Here is a 16,358-nt window from a genome sequence, read left to right as displayed (position 1 = left end):
AGGGCTCTGAGATCATGACCTGAGCCAAAACCAAGAGTTGATTGCTGAGTCACCCAGGCACCCCGATAAATAAATCTTTTTATTTATTAATTTTATTTATTTTGTAATCAAAAAAACAAAAACAAGGGGTGCCTGGGTGGCTCAGATGGTTAAGCGTCTGCCTTTGGTTCAGGTCATGATCCCAGGGTCCTGGGTTCGAGCCCCACATCGGGCTCCCTGCTCGGCAGGAAGCCTGCTTCTCCCTCTCCCACTCTCCCAGCTTGTGTTCCCTCTCTCGCTGTGTCTCTGTCTGTCAAATAAATAAAATCTTTAAAAAACAAAACAAAAAAAACAAAAACAAAAAAAATAGTCTCCATCTGAATAGTTGCTTTCCCAATTTTTGCTGTTCCTGAGTACTGTTACCTACTTATTACTATTTTTTTTTAATTGACTCACTTCTTTCTACTAGCGTAAATTTGTTTTTATGGGGATAAAAATGAATGAGATGGGAGCACTGGGTGTTGTGCACCAACAATGACTCATGGAACACTACATCACAAACTAACGATGTCATGTATGGTGATTAACATAACAATAAAAAATGAATGAGATGTTGGAAATACCGAGGCCTAGAGAGGAGGAGTTCTGCACCCTGAGAAATGGCAGAGACAGAGCAGAGAGAACAGCTCTGGGGCTGGAGACCCAAGTCTCCAGGAGTTGAGGGTTATACAGCAGGCAGTGGGGAAAAGTGTGGGCAGCCAGACCCAAGATATCTGACAGATATGACGGGGTAGGAATCTACAACCTGAGGGAAGCAGGTGGGTAAAGATTTTGGAGTCTGAGCCTGATAGAGGGGTGCTTAGGGTAAGGATGGGGGGGCGGAGGTGGGGCCGTAGATGGGGCTCCAAGTGCGTAGCTGGTTTGGGGAAGTGGGCTGAGAAGAATGGCAGGGCAGGGGTTGAGGCCCAGGAGGGAGTGCTGGGAGGGCTAAAGGAAGGCGGGGACCCAGAGACGAGAGCCTGAGGGATGTGAGGAGCTGAAGAGTGACCACAGGGATGGTCCAAGGACCCAGATCCAAAGGGGGCTTAAGGGCGACATTTGGGGGGAAGCAGGTCAGGCCCTGCGCCCAGCTCCACTTGTTCCAGGCTGTATAGGTCATGTCTGGGCCATGGGCCATGGTTAGCATCCTGAGAAAGATGTTGGTGTGAGGTCTGAGTTCCCCCAGAATCATCTCAGTACGACCGGCTGGCTCACATTTGGGAGCAGTGACCTGGGGGGGCTCGTCTCAGGGGGCGGCTGGCACCCTGCCTGTCATAAGCCTTAGGAGCAGTGCAGTTTTTGTAGTGACCAGGCACTTGGGGATTTCTCGGCAGTGCTCTTGCAGGGTGGGCCACAGGCTATCAGGAATGAAAATGACCAATATGTCAGGCAGAGGGGACTTCTGCATAAGTGCCCAGAGCTCTGTGGTTTACTGCCTGCCTGCAGCACCAGACAGTCGCTTAACCTCTGGTTTTCCAGCTGCTGCAGGGATGAGGAGATGTCTGCCTCTCTGAGGCTTGGGGAGAAATTAAATTACTGCCTGGGTCGTGATTACTGACTGTTCCCATTCCTGCACCCAGACCTGATAATGGTCTTCTAGCTGATTCACCCTTATGGTTTGTTCTTTTAGTACTTGTTGTCACACAGAGTGGTCTCCTTATCTGTCTTCTGTATGAGTCTGACCTATGAGTCTGGCTTTTGAGAACTGGGCTTAATTACCTGTACCACTTACTTACCTGGTTCCAAGTTTTATTATAAGAAGGGGACAGCAAAGGAATGAGATCTTGCCATTTGCAATGACGTGGATGGAACTGGAGGGTGTTATGCTGAGTGAAATAAGTCCATCAGAGAAAGACATGTATCATATGACCTCACTGATATGAGGAATTCTTAATCTCAGGAAACAAACTGAGTGTTGCTGAGTGGTGGGGGGTGGGAGGGATGGGGTGGCTGGGTGATAGACATTGGGAAGGGTATGTGCTATGGTGAGCGCTGTGAATTGTGCAAGACTGTTGAATCACAGATCTGTACTTCTGAAACAAATAATGCAAGATATGTTAAGAAAAAAGAAAAAGAAGAAGATAGCAGGAGGGGAAGAATGAAGGGGAGTAAGTCGGAGGGGGAGAGGAACCATGAGAGACGATGGACTCTGAAAAACAAACTGAGGGTTCTAGAGGGGAGGGGGGTGGGGGGATGGGTTAGCCTGGTGATGGGTATTAAGGAGGGCACGTTCTGTGTGGAGCACTGGGTGTTATGCACAAACAATCATGGAACACTATATCAAGAACTAATGATGTAATATATGGTGATTAACATAACAATAAAAAATTTAAAAAAAAAGAAGGGAACAGCAGCCTTTAAAAAAATATAATGATCTCTTCTTTGTAGGGCACCTTTCTTTTAAGTTAATGGTGGCTGTCTTATGTTTATGGGACCCCTTAGCGCCTTGCTTTTTTTGAGTGAGTCAGGAGTTCGTTCTCCTCAAGAGGTGAAACTGGAGTCAGGTGGATTGTCAGAGGCTCTACTGTGTGCCTGGCACAAAGCCCATTGGAGATGGTGGGAGACCTGCTTCCCAGCCCATTCCCCTGCTCTGGGCTCAGGTTGCTACAAGTGGCAGAACCAGTTAAGGAGCCTCTGGGAAAGGCTGGGTGGCTGGTTATTCATGATTCATTCATCCCCTCTGTGATGTGGGTTCTGGGGGATAACATTTAGTTCCCATTGTGGTTCTGACAGTCTACTCTAGTGATTTTTTCCCTTTTTCAGACTTGGTTTCTCAAGAGTCGGGGTTAGCAGGTGGAAGGGAAAATTGTGAAATAGAGGTAAGGTGCCCCCGGGTCAGGACAGCACTCAACTTCTACTCCTCCGTGACCCTGAAGTAATTGAGAGTTGAGGCTTTCTCATTGTGTTTTGGTTGAGAACAAATGGATGTTTGCCCCTTTCATTCAGTAGGTACTTATTGTGTGCCTACTGAGTGCCAGGTCCTGTTCAGTGCACTGTTCTGGGCCCTGGGGATAAACAAAACTCCCTGCCCCATAAAGCACATTCCCTTTTTTTTTTAAGGGAAACCCCCATACTTTCCTATATCTGTGGGCTCTCATTTGAGGTACAATTACAACAATTGTAAAATGAAAAAAATTTCTTAAGATTTTATTTATTTGAAAGAGAGAGGGAGCGTGTGCCTGTGCATGAGCAGGGGGGAGGGGCAGAGGGAGAGGGAGAAGCAGATTCCCTGCCAAGCATGGAGCTCAACGCAGGGCTGGATCCCAGGACCCTGAGATCATGACCTGAGCCAATATCAGACATTTAGTCAACTGAGCCACCCAGACACCCCTGAAATAAAATGTTTTTAATTTAAAAATTTTTTTTTAATTTTAAAAATTGTAAAATTATTTTAAAAGAACCAAAACAGTTGGGGCACCTGTCTGGTTCATTCAGTACAGTATGCAACTCTTGATCTTACGGTTGTGAGTTCAAGCCCCACATGGGGTATAGAGATTACTTAAAAATAAAAAATCTTAAAAAAAATAAATAAGAGAACCACAACAGCTTATCTGTTTTTCCAGACCATGCCAGAAAAGATACAGCAGATTAGAGGCACTTGGAGGAAAGTGCTGGTATCTGGCACCGACTGACTAATAGACACTGACTAGGGAAGAGACAGGAAAACTATAGAAAGAGTAGAGTTTAAGATTATTTCCTCCTAGGGAAGCATAGAAAAAGCCTAACTCTTTGCCTTCAGTGGAGCCTGAATGTGTCGCACTTTCAGTAGTTTTATGTTCTGGATGATAATCCTGAGACATGGAAGTCAGACTAAACTCAAGTAGTGTCCTAGGATGGAGAAGGGAGTGGGGAGGCAATAGCATCTTAGAAAGATGTCAGGAGAGGGCACCTGGGTGGCTCAGTCGGTTAAGCGACTGCCTTCGGCTCAGGTCATGATCCTGGAGTCCCTGGATGAGTCCCGCATCAGGCTCTCTGCTCGGCGGGGAGTCTGCTTCTCCCTCTGACCCTCCCCCCTCTCATGTGCTCTCTCTCTCTCATATTCTCTCTCTCAAATAAATAAAATCTTTTTTTTTTAAGATTTTATTTATTTATTTATTCATGAGAGACAGAGAGAGAGAGAGGCAGAGGGAGAAGCAGGCTCCCAAGGAGCAGGGAGCCTGATGCGGGACTCGATCCCAGGACCCCAGGATCATGACCTGAGCCAAAGGCAGACGCTTAACCATCTGAGCCACCCAGGCACCCTCAAATAAATAAAATCTTAAAAAAAAAAAAAAGAAAGAAAGATGTCAGGAGAAAGACCACACTTCTGCAAATTAGAATTTAAAGTCCTCATGGAGCTTCTATTCATCTGAGTTCTTTGTCTTTCTGGGGCTGGGCTTTGGAGACAGCCTGGTCTTCTGAAAACCCATGGTCTGTGCAGGGGACATTGGGTGGGAAGCCACTCAACTGTCACCTGGCTCCTCCTCTCTGTGAAGTCTCAGGAAATGCAATGAATGTTTCCAAGTGCTAGGGAGGCCAGGGATTTAGGGGAAACTCACAGGTAAAGAAAGAAAGCTGCAAGTGTTGGGGCGCCTGGGTGGCTTAGTCGTTAAGCGTCTGCCTTCGGCTTAGGTCATGATCCCAGGGTCCTGGGATCAAGCCCCACATCAGGATCCCTGCTCGTCAGGAAGCCTGCTTCTCCCTCTCCCACTCCCCCTGCTTGTGTTCCCTCTCTCACTGTGTCTCTCTCTGTCAAATACATAAATAAAATCTTTTAAAAAATTAAAAATTAATAAAAAAGAAAGCTGCAAGTGTTAAGTCAACCCAGTAGCCTTTGGCAACTTTTTTTTTTTTTAAGATTTTATTTATTTATTTTCTTAGAGCGAGTATGGGGTGGGGATGGGGTAGTGGGCAGGAGAGGGAAAGAGAAAATCGTAAGCAGGCTCCATGCCCAGCACAGAGCCCAACTCCATCTCACGACTCTGAGATTATCACCTGAGCTGAAATCAAGAGTCAGAAGCTTAACTGACTGAGCCACCCAGGAGCCCCTAAAAATTTTATTTTTAAGTAATCTCTACAGCCGGCATGGGGCTCAAACCCACAACCCTGAGATGAATAGTCGCACACTCCACAGGCTGAGCCAGCCAGGTGCCCCAGCCTTTGGCAACTTCCCTTGGTGGCTTCAACCCTGCCTGAGTGATCCAGCACTTGCAGACTCAATTTCATGGAGGAGCTCCATCCCCGATGCCTGGGATTAAACAGTTCTAGCTTTATCCCATATCATTGCAAATAGGGTGTCTCTGTTTCTCTCTTCTGAAAGCCCTTCCTCCTTCCCAACTTTATCATAGTTAAGGAACATATTTTGCATCTTTTTGCCCTGAATCCAGCCTCTTGAGCTGCTAATAGGACAGGATTATTTCATAATAAACAATATTGACACCGGAAGCTTTTTCAAAGGCCTGCTTCAGGATAGTTGTGTTTATATGGTGAGAAATTCTTTAGGCAGCAGTCACTTTGGAACACTCGCTCGGCAAAGCTGGGAATCCAGTTTGTTACACAAAACACCAAACTCCAGGCCAACTGGTTCAAAGTCAAAACTGGCCTTCCAGGCTAAAACCCAGGAATGGGCCCTGCCCAGAGCCGACTTAACAGCTAAAAATAGTAATAACTAGTTAATCAGGACAGACACACTTGACCAGCATTCTTAGGCCAGCTGGGTTTTGGTTCACAGCCACTCTTAGAAGATCTTAGGCTACCTACTCTGCCTTCTACTCTTTGAATGAGAGTATTTCAGAGCCGCTGGGGGCTAACCAAGGATTATACTTTAGAACCACACCCCCAGCAGACTTGAAACCGGCCCTCTCCATCTTGAGAATTCAAATTGGGCTGACCTGGCCCCACCGTGGACTCACATCCTTCCCTGGAATTGCTGTCAGCTTGGTATCCTTCTGGGCTGGTGTCACAGTTTACCTTCCTTCCAGAATTGGATAGACAAGAGGTTTGGGACTTACACTGAGTGCTGAGTTTTTTTTTTTTGTTTTTTTTTAAAGATTTTATTTATTTATTTGAGAGAGAATGAAAGATAGAGAGCACGAGAGGGAAGAGGGTCAGAGGGAGAAGCAGACTCCCTGCCGAGCAGGGAGCCTGATGCGGGACTCGATCCCGGGACTCCAGGACCATGACCTGAGCCGAAGGCAGTCGCCCAACCAACTGAGCCACCCAGGCGCCCTGAGTGCTGAGTTTTTGTCAGGTACTTCACGTGGACTGTTTTTTGTTTTTTTTTTTTAAATCCTCACAACTATCCTGTGTATAGGGGATACTTCCCTCACACTATAGTTGAAGAAGCTAAGGCTGAGTGAGGTTCAACAATTTGTTCAGTCTTGCTAGTAGTATACGGAAGATTGAAAATTTAAAAATACATCTGTTGGATTCCAGAACTTTCTCTCTTTTAGTGAACTATGCTGCCTTCTAGCTTAGAAGAGGAGAAAGAAGCAGAATATCCCTGTTTTTTAATTGAGATATAATTGACATATTAACATAATGACTTGATACATGTGTACTTTTTTTTTAAGATTTTATTTATTTGACAGAGAGAGACACAGCGAGAGAGGGAACACAAGCAGGGGGAGTGGGAGAGGGAGAAGCAGGCTTCCCGCAGAGCAGGGAGCCCGATGCGGGGCTCGATCCCAGGACCCTGGGACCATGACCCGAGCCGAAGGCAGAGGCTTAACCACCTGAGCCACCCAGGCCTCCCTCTGTCTGATTCATTTTACTCAGCACAATGCCCTCAAGGTCCATCCATGTTGTCACAATTGGCCAACTTTCCTTTTTTATGGCTGAATAATATTCGTGCGTGTGTGTGTGTGTGTGTGTGTGTGTGTGTGTGTGTGTGTGTGTACCACATCCTCTTTTTCCATCCATCAGGTTGTTTCCATGTCTTGGTTATTGTAAGTGATGCTGCAGTGAACATGGGAATGCATATACATTTTCAAGTTAGTGTTTTTATTTCCTTTGGATAAATACCCAGAAGTAGGATTGCTCTATCATGTGGTAGTTCTATTTTCAGTTTTTTAAGGAACCTCTATACTGTTTTCCACAGTGGCTGCACCAATTTACATTCACACCAGCAGTGCATGAGGGTTCCCTTTTCTCCACATCCTCACCAACACTTGTTATTTCTAGTCTTTTTGAGAACAGCCATTCTAACAGGTGTAAGGTCATATCTCATGGTGGGTTTGATTTGCATTTCCCTGATGATAAGTGATGTTGAGCAACTTTTCATGTGTCTCTGGCCATCTGTATGTCTTTTTTGGGAAAATGTTATTCAGATTCTCTGCCCGTTTTTAAAATCAGATTGTTTGGGTCTTTTTGCTATTGAGTTGTATGAGTTCTTTTTATATTTTGAATATTATCAGGTATATGATTTGCCAATATTTTTTCCCATTCCATAGGTTGCCTTTTCATTTTGTGGATGGTTTCCTTTCCTGTGCAGAAGCTTTTTAGTTTGATGTAGTCCCACTTGTTTATTTTTGCTTCCAGGCTTTTGCTTTTGGTGTCAAATCCAAATAATTGTTACCAATGCTGATGTCAAGGAGCTCACCACCTATGTTTTCTTCTAGGAGTTTTATGGTTTCAAGTCTTATATTCAGTCCATTATTATATACTTACATTAATCCATTTTGAGTTGATTTTTGTGTATGGTATAAGGTAGGGATCCAGTTTCATTCTTCTGTATGTGGCTATCCAGTGTTTCCAACACCATTTATTGAAGAGACTATCTTTTCCCCCATCATATAATCTAGGCTCCTCTGTCATCAATTAATTGACCATATATGCATGGGTTTATTTGTGGGCTCTCTTTTCTTCTGTTCCATTGATTTACATGTCTTTTTTTTTTTTTAAGATTTTTATTTATTTGACAGAGAGAGACATAGCGGCGAGAGAGGGAACACAAGCGGGGGGGGGGTGGGAGAGGGAGAAGCAGGCTTCCCGCTGAGCAGGGAGCCCGATGCAGGGTTCGATCCCAGGACCCTGGGATCATGACCTGAGCCAAAGGCAGATGCTTAATGACTGAGCCACCCAGGTGCCCCTTACATGTCTGTTTTTATGCTAATACCATACTGTCTTGATTACTATAACTTTGTAATATAGTTTGAAGTCAGGAAGTGTGATGCTTCCACCTTTGTGCTTCTTTCCCAAGATTGCTTTGGCTATTTGGGGTCTTTTGTGATTCTATACAAATTTTAGGATTTTTTTTGTTTGTTTCTTTCTATGAAAAATGCCATTGGAATTTTGGTAGGGATTGCATGGAATCTGCAGATTGCTTTGGATAGTAAGGACATTTCAACAGTATTAATTCTTCCATAAGCAGAGAATATCTTTCCATTTATTTGTGTTGTCTTCAATTTCTTTTGTCAGTGTCTTACAGTTTTTAGCATACAGTTCTTTCACCTCCTTGGTTAAATTTATTCCTAGGTATTTTATTCTTTTTGATGCAATTATAAGTGGGATTGTTTTCTTAATTTCTTTTTTTTTTTAAAAGATTTTATTTATTTATTTGAGAGAGAGAGAGTGCACACAAGCGGGGGGAGAGGGACAAGCAGACTCCCCACTGAGCAGGGAGCCTGACGTGGGACTCCATCCCAGGACTCTGGGATCATGACCTGAGCCGAAGGCAGATGCTTAACCGACTGAGCCACCCAGGCACTCCCTTAATTTCTCCTTCTAATAGTTCATTATTAGTGTATAGAAATGCAACAAATTTTTATCTGTTGATTTTGTGTCCTGCAGCTTTACTGAATTCATTTATTCTAGCAGGTTTTTGTTGGAGTCTTTAGAATTTCTTCTTTTGTTTTTGTTTTTTTTAAAGATTTTTATTTATTCATTTGACAGAGAGAGACACACCGAGAGAGGGAACACAGGCAGGAGGAGTGGGAGAGGGAGAAGCAGGCTTCCCGCTGAGCAGGGAGCCCAATGCAGGGCTCGATCCCAGGACACCGGAATCATGACCTGAGCCGAAGACAGATGCTTAACGACTGAGCCACCCAGGCGCCCCCTACCAGTTTCATTCTTTTACATGTGGCCATTTGTTGAAGAGACAGTCTTTTTCCCCATTTTATATTTATTCCTCCTTTGTCAAAGATTAATTGACCATGTAATTGTGGATTTATTTCTGTGTTTTCATTCTCATGGACCACTCTTACGGCATCACATAAAATAATGTAGTTCATTGTTTTCACAGCCATCTTCCTTGCTAAACAGTGTCCTTCTTCTTCAATATCAGGGAAATAGGGCGCCTGGGTGGCTCAGTTGGTTAAGCGACTGCCTTCGGCTCAGGTCATGATCCTGGAGTCCCGGGATCGAGTCCCACATCGGGCTCCCTGCTCCACGGGGAGTCTGCTTCTCCCTCTGACCCTCTTCCCTCTCGTGCTCTCTATCTCTCATTCTCTCTCTCTCAAATAAATAAATAAGATCTTAAAAAAAAATCAGGGAAATAACCTGATTTTTTTCTATATCCCCACCTCCAGTTCAGCCTCTTTATTCCTAGATATTCCATCAGTGGACCCAGGACGTGGGGTAGATTCAGTGCTGTACTGAAGGGCTCTCAGTACAGCCCTTAGCTACCCCTCCTTGGAAATGAATACCATCGTGACCTTGACTTTCTGGCCTTACCTCTCTTTTTGCTAATAACCAGCCAGTGCATGAGACTGGTAATTTTTTCCGATAGGATCTTGAAATACAGAATGATCAGGCCCTTATATATTTAAAGGATGGTTTGGAAATTGAGGTCCAGGCCAGGCCTTGAGGGAGTGGGGGGTCCAATATATCAATTTGATTAGGGCAATTGTATTTAGTTGTAAATTTGGGGAGTATGGAGCTGGAAGGGCAGGGGTAAGATGGGGTCCATGCAGATGGAGGTAACCTAGGTCTAGTTATACTGTTACTTAAAATAAAAGATCTGATGAGACTGTTATAGATATTTGTCCAAGGAACACATTCTGGAAAGAGAATTGGTAAGGAAGCAAACTGATATATATAGATTAATTTCCCATTATTACATAATTAATTTTTTTCAGTTTGAACAATTTGTTTCACTATGTAAGTAAAACAAAAACCGTTTTTGTTTGTTTCTGTGTTTTGTTTCTGTATCCCCTTTTTTATGGTTTTGTAGCAGAATGCCCAACGTGAAACATAATTGCAGATATTCACCTATGCACAAGAGAATAGTGCTTAAGTACAAATGGAGACATGATTTTTTTTAAATAAATACTTAAACACAACTCAGGTCCCACAAGCACCTGGACTCTAAGGTGTGTGTCGCAAAACAAAACAAAAACAAAAACCAGTTTTCTGATATAGAACATCCAAAATGAATTATAAAACATACAACAGTATACTTTAATATTATTCCTTTAGAATAAAGTCCATAAAGCATTCTCTCAAAAAAGAAAAAAAAAAGAGGGGCACCTCTCACTCTCTATCTCAAGTAAATAAATAAAATCTTTAAAAGAAAAAGAAGAGAGAGAGAGAGCACAAGCAGGGGGAGCAGGAGGTAGAGGGAGAGGGAGGCTCCCTGCAGAGCAGGGAGCCCAATGTGGGGCTCAATCCTAGGACCCTGGGATCCTGACCTGAGCCGAAGGCAGACGCTTAACCGACTGAGCCACCCAAGCGTTCCCCCGCCATGCTCCTTCTATCTTGCTTTTTTACTGGTCCTTCTTGCCCCTTTTCTCCCTTTCTTTCAGATTTACAAAAGTGAACATATAATACTTTTAAGTAATCCCATGATACAAAAGAAACTGTTCCTCAAAAGCCCCAACATCAGTAGGCCACAGCCCTCATCCTGGTCCTGAAGAAGTCCATTCTGAGGGCAGGCAGCTTTCACGCTGAGGTAACAGACACCCTCTTCTCCCTGCCTCTTCTTTTCACCAAAGAGAGAGGAGTGGGAGAGAGGCAGAAACAAAATTCAAAAGAGCCCTGTTTGCTGGCATGATCAAGGAGGAAGGTTTAAAAGGCTACCCACCATCCAGTTAATACTTGAACCTTGAAGAGAGAGTTGGGGAACTGGGGAAAGAACATTAGTATTGTTTTACTTATTGAAGAAAAACAACAAATAAAGGACCCTAACATATAAAGAATATATAATAACGGCTTCGTTTTAAATGAAAAAGAAATAAAGCCAGGGGCACAAGGTAGGAGACAAAAGAAGGAAGGAGAAAAAATGATTGATAAGGAGCTGAAAGAGTAAAGGTGACGTTTCAATTGTAGGCTGTATATAAAACTATTACCTCTTCTCTTATTATTAATTTTTTAATAGTGAAACCAGAGCTTGATGTTATTTTTTAATGGTGAAAAGCTAGATTGGGTTGGGGAGGCAGGCAGGTGGGCCAGGTGAGCACAGGTAGATGATTGGGAAGGTGGGAGTGTAGGAAGGCACATCTACACCCTGGGTGCTCAAGGCCTGTCCTGGGAGTGGATTCTGTCTCCTGGGCTGAGCCAGGAGTGCCCTGAGAGCCTGATGGGCGGGTCGTCCAGGCTGGTGAAGATGTAGTGCCCGCTGTAGCCCAGCAGGTGGCAGCACACCCTAGAGGTCCTGGGCTAGGTGGCTGCCCACCCTCCTTGGCCCTGGAGGTGGTAGTGGAGTGAGGCACCTGTCTACACGTCCTCCCTTGGTGCTGGCTACTTGCCTCTTAAAGTCCTTACTTAGCAGCTTTGGGTAGAAGTATTTATTGGTTTCCTCTGAGAAGCCTAGAAAGCCGGTTGGCTTAGCTACTTGAGGAAGTTCTGGGTCCAGAGGCTCCTCCTCACAGCAGGTTTAAGTGGCAGGTGAGGTATGCAGGCAGAAGTGAAGGAAGGCCTCAGGAACCAGAGGCGATTTTGGGATTTTGTGCTCTGCCTTGTCTTTAAACCAGCTGAGTGCGCAATAGATGATAGAGAATTTTCGTGGCTATGTTTGTTTATTTTTACTAACATAGGAAATAATCTTTTTTCTTTTTAATTCAGATACAAGATAAAAACTTAAGGTGGACCATAACCTCCCCACCAAGAGACAATAAAAAATGATAATAACATAAGACCTGTTTAAGGTTTGAAAACTTGAACTACAGAGGAGTATAAAATAAGAAGTAAATGGGGGCACCTGGCTGGCTCAGTTGGTGGAGCATGCGACTCTTGATCTCGGGGTTGTGAGTTCAAGCCCCACATTGGGTGTAGAGGTACTTTAAAAAAAATACCTTTTATGTGGCGCCTGGGTGGCTCAGTCGTTAGGCGTCTTGCCTTCAGCTCAGGTCATGATCCTAGAGTCCTGGGATCGGGCCCCGCATCGGGCTCCCTGCTCAGTGGGAGGCCTGCTTCTCCCTCTCCCACTCCCCCTGCTGTGTCCCCTCTCTTGCTCTCTCTCTCTGTCAAATAAATAAATAAAATATTTTTTAAAAAATGCCTTTTAGGGCGCCTGGGTGGCTCAGTTGGTTAAGTGATTGCCTTCGACTCAGGTCATGATCCCAGAGTCCTGGGATCGAGTCCCGCATCGGGCTCCCTGCTCAGCGGGGAGCCTGCTTCTCCCTCTGACCCTCCCCTCCCTCATGTACTCTCTCTCTCTCATTCTCGCTCTCTCAAATAAATAAATAAATCTTTAAAAAAATACCTTTTATTATTATTATTTTAAGATTTTATTTATTTATTTGACAGAGAGTGAGAGAGCACATTCTAGAAAGAGAATTGGTAAGGAAGCAAACTGATATATATAGATTAATTTCCCATTATTACATAATTAATTTTTTTCAGTTTGAACAATTTGTTTCCCTTTTTTTTTAAAGATTTTATTTATTTATTTGAGAGAGAGAGAGATAGAGAGAGAAACAGCACGAGAGGGGAAAGGGTCAGAGGGAGAAGCAGGCTCCCCGCCAAGCCGGGAGCCCGATGTGGGACTCAATCCCAGGACTCCGGGATCATGACCTGAGCCGAAGGCAGTTGCTCAACCAACTGAGCCACCCAGGTGCCCTTTCCCTATGTAAGTAAAACAAAAACAGTTTTCATTTTTGTTTCTGTATCCCCTTTTTTATGGTTTTGCAGCAGAATGCCCAACATGAAACATAATTGCAAATATTCACCTGTGCACAAGAGAATAGTGCTAAGTACAAATGGAGACATGATTTTTTTAAATAAATACTTAAACACAACTCAGGTCCCACAAGCACCTGGACTCTTAAGGTGTGTGTCGCAAAACAAAACAAAGACAAAAACCAGTTTTCTGATATAGAACATCCAAAATGAATTATAAAACATACAACAGTATACTTTAATATTCCTTTAGAATAAAGTCCATAAAGCATTCTCTCAAAAAAAGGGGGGGGCACCTGGGTGGCTCAGTTGGTTAAGCGTCTGTCTTTGGCTCAGGTCATGATCCCAGGGGCCTGGGATCAAGCCCCGCATCAGGCTCCCTGCTCAGTGAGAGAGCACAAGCAAGGGGAGTGGCAGAGAGAGAGGGAGAAGCAGACTCCTTGCTGAGCAGGGAGCCCGATGCGAGGCAAAACAAAGTTCTTTTAAATAAGAAGTAATGTTTCCCTCCCCTCCATCTTCAGCCTCTCTCCAAAGGAAACCACTGTTAGGTTTCTTATGATAAGAAACTTTTTTTCTCCTAAGTTTTTATAAAAAAGAAAACAGGCACCTGGGTGGTGTAGTCGGTTAAGCATCTGACTCTTGGTTTCGGCTCAGGTCTGATCTCAGGGTTGTGAGATCCAGCCCTGATCTGGCTCCATGCTGCGGTGGGGAGGGGGGTCTGCTTGAGTTTCTTTCTCCCTCTGCCCCTTTCCCCTGCTCTCTCTCTCAAATAAATAAATAAATCTTAAAAAAAAAAAAAGAAGCCAAAGGCTATGCATGTGCCCAAATAACTCTATTTATAGTTCTTTTATTTATTTTAAATCCTAAAGTGATATTATATATACTGTTCTAAGTCTTGTTTTGTTTTTTATGCACTGTACCTTGAAAAAAAATTTTTTTGAGGCATAATTGACATAGAACATTGTATTAGTTTCAGGGGTATAACATAATGATTTGGTATTTGTATATATTCAAAACCATCACTACAAAAAATCTCATCTGTCATCCTACAGAATTAAATTTTTTTTCTTTTGCTTGAGATGATGACTTGAAGATCTTTCTAGTCAGCACATATAGACTTCTATCGTAGTATTTTTTTTTAAGATTTTATTTATTGATTTGCTAGAGAGAGAGAGAGAGTACAAGCAGGGGGAGTGGCAGGCAGAGGGAAAAGCAGGTTCCTTGCTCGATCCCAGGACCCTGGGATCATGACCAGAGCTGAAGGCAGCCACTTAACCGACTGAGCCACCCAGGCGCCCCGGTCGTAGTATTTTTAATGGGTCTCTCCGTTGATGGAGATTTTGGTTCGTTCCAGTGGGTGCTAATCTAATATAAACGTTGCTGCAGGGGTGCCTGGCTGGCTCAGTCGTTGGAGCATGTGACTGTTGATCTCAAGGTTGTAGGTTTGAGTACCACATTGGGTGTACAGATTACTTAAAAATAAAATCTTTTAGGGGCGCCTGGGTGTCTCAGTCGTTAAGCGTCTGCCTTCGGCTCAGGTCATGATCCCAGGGTCCTGGGATGGAGCCCCGCATTGGGCTCCCTGCTCTGCGGGAAGCCTGCTTCTCCCTCTCCCACTCCCCCTGCTTGTGTTCCCTCTCTCTCTATGTCTCTGTCTGTCAAATAAATAAATAAAATCTTTAAAAAAATAAAATAAAATCTTTTAGGGGTGCCTGGATGGCTCAGTTGGTTAAGTGTCTGACTCTTCAGTCCAGGTCTTGATCTCAGGTTTATGAGTTCGAGCCCCGCACTGGGCTCCATGCTGGGCTGGAGCCTACTTAAAAAAAAAAAAAAAAAAAAAAACTTTAAAAAAATAAACAAACACTGGTGCCGTGGACATCTTTGTATGTTTGCTTTGGGATACTTCTACAAGTCCAAATTCCTAGGAGCGATCAGAGGGCAAATACATTTTAAAACTTGTATGGCTAAATTTTCTTCCGGAAAGGGTGCCCCAGTTTACATACCCACCAAGAGCGCGTGAGTGCCTGTTTCCAGGTGGCTGTAAAGAAACCTGCCCCTGCCAGGAGCCCTTCTACATCGTCTGTGGTGAGACTGGTGCGCAGCAGGAAGTAGGCCCAGCTTCCCTGCTGCAGGACAGCAGTCAGCTCCCTCCATGGCTTTTGCCTTCTCCCCTGCAAATCTCCCAGAGATTGTGAGGTGACTGTTTCCGCATGGGAGCCAGCTGCCTCTCTTTTAGCGCAGGGGGAGCACTCCCTGGATTCCCTTTATCTCGTTAGTGAGGTTTTCCCTCTCTGTCCTGGGGTGAGAGAGTGAATAACCACATCTTCTGGCTCTTCCAGGTGAAGAAGGCATATAGGCAGAAGGCCCTCTCCTGCCACCCAGACAAAAATCCAGATAATCCCAGAGCAGGTGAGACTCTCCCAGGTGTGGGAAGGTGAGACCTGCTCATGCTGACGTGGTGTCTTCCCCATCTCCACTCCCGTGTGCGTGCTGGGGAGTGCTGGCACGCACAGGCAGCCTGGCTTTGGGTGCACAGCCCGAAACCTGCACTTTGCATGTGAGGGGCATTGGTCAGTTGCCTGTACACCCCCATTCCTTTGCTGGTCCATCATCTGCTGATGTCGGCCTTCCTGCCAGCCCGTGGCTTCTTTGAGGTGCTTTTCTGAGGGAGCACACCATCATCAAGCCCGACTTCATTATTCTTTTTTTTTTTTTAAGATGGGCTGCCGTGTGCTAGGATAATTGAAATAAAATATATTTTGTTTCATCAAAAAAAAAAGATTGTATTTGTTTATTTGAGAGAGAGTGAGCGAAAGAGAGAGCGTGAGCAGGAGAAGGAGCAGAGGGGGAGCAAGCAGGCAGATGCTTAACTGACTGAGCCACCCAGGCACCCCTGACTTCATTTTTGTCCTCTCTCTTTCTTGATCCATATTTTTAGCTGAGCTCTTCCACCAGCTTTCTCAGGCCTTGGAGGTACTGACCGATGCTGCAGCCAGGGTAAGCTCATCCTCCTCTATCTGATTGTCCCTGTGGTTGGACACCACAGTGGCCCCTCGGCCTCAGTCCCCTATCCTCTGCCCTGCAGCACAGTCCTTGCTGCCCCAGCCTGAGGCTTGGTCGCCAGGCTGCTTCCTGACAGCTCTCGGGCTACATGGCTGGGCTCCAGGCTTGTCCTCGAGCTGACTGCTCCTCGGTGTTCCTTTCTCCTGCCAGGCTGCATATGACAAAGTCAGGAAAGCCAAGAAGCAGGCAGCAGAGAGGACCCAGAAACTTGATGAGAGAAGGAAGAAAGTGAAGCTTGGTAG

At 44.7% G+C, this 16,358-nt stretch overlaps 1 protein-coding gene across 2 annotated transcripts in view; it reads left to right on the top strand.

Annotated features, from left to right (window-relative positions):
- Positions 1-16,358, top strand: part of DNAJC17 (DnaJ heat shock protein family (Hsp40) member C17) — a 35,367-nt gene that overhangs the window by 9,326 nt on the left and 9,683 nt on the right. For both annotated transcript variants that reach the window (XR_003515626.1, XM_027569460.1), the window contains exons 2-4: positions 15,393-15,462; positions 15,992-16,050; positions 16,267-16,354. Coding sequence is in view for 1 of the 2 variants with exons in the window: in XM_027569460.1 (XP_027425261.1) it covers positions 15,393-15,462; positions 15,992-16,050; positions 16,267-16,354 (217 nt within the window). In the remaining variant the exon portion in view is untranslated. The remainder of the gene's footprint in view (positions 1-15,392; positions 15,463-15,991; positions 16,051-16,266; positions 16,355-16,358) is intronic.

Source organism: Zalophus californianus, chromosome 6 (genome assembly GCF_009762305.2).
Source record: "Zalophus californianus isolate mZalCal1 chromosome 6, mZalCal1.pri.v2, whole genome shotgun sequence".
Taxonomy (NCBI): Eukaryota; Metazoa; Chordata; class Mammalia; order Carnivora; family Otariidae; genus Zalophus; species Zalophus californianus.
The sequence above is the reverse complement of the archived record's forward strand: the minus strand, read 5'-3'. Positions and strand labels throughout refer to the sequence as shown.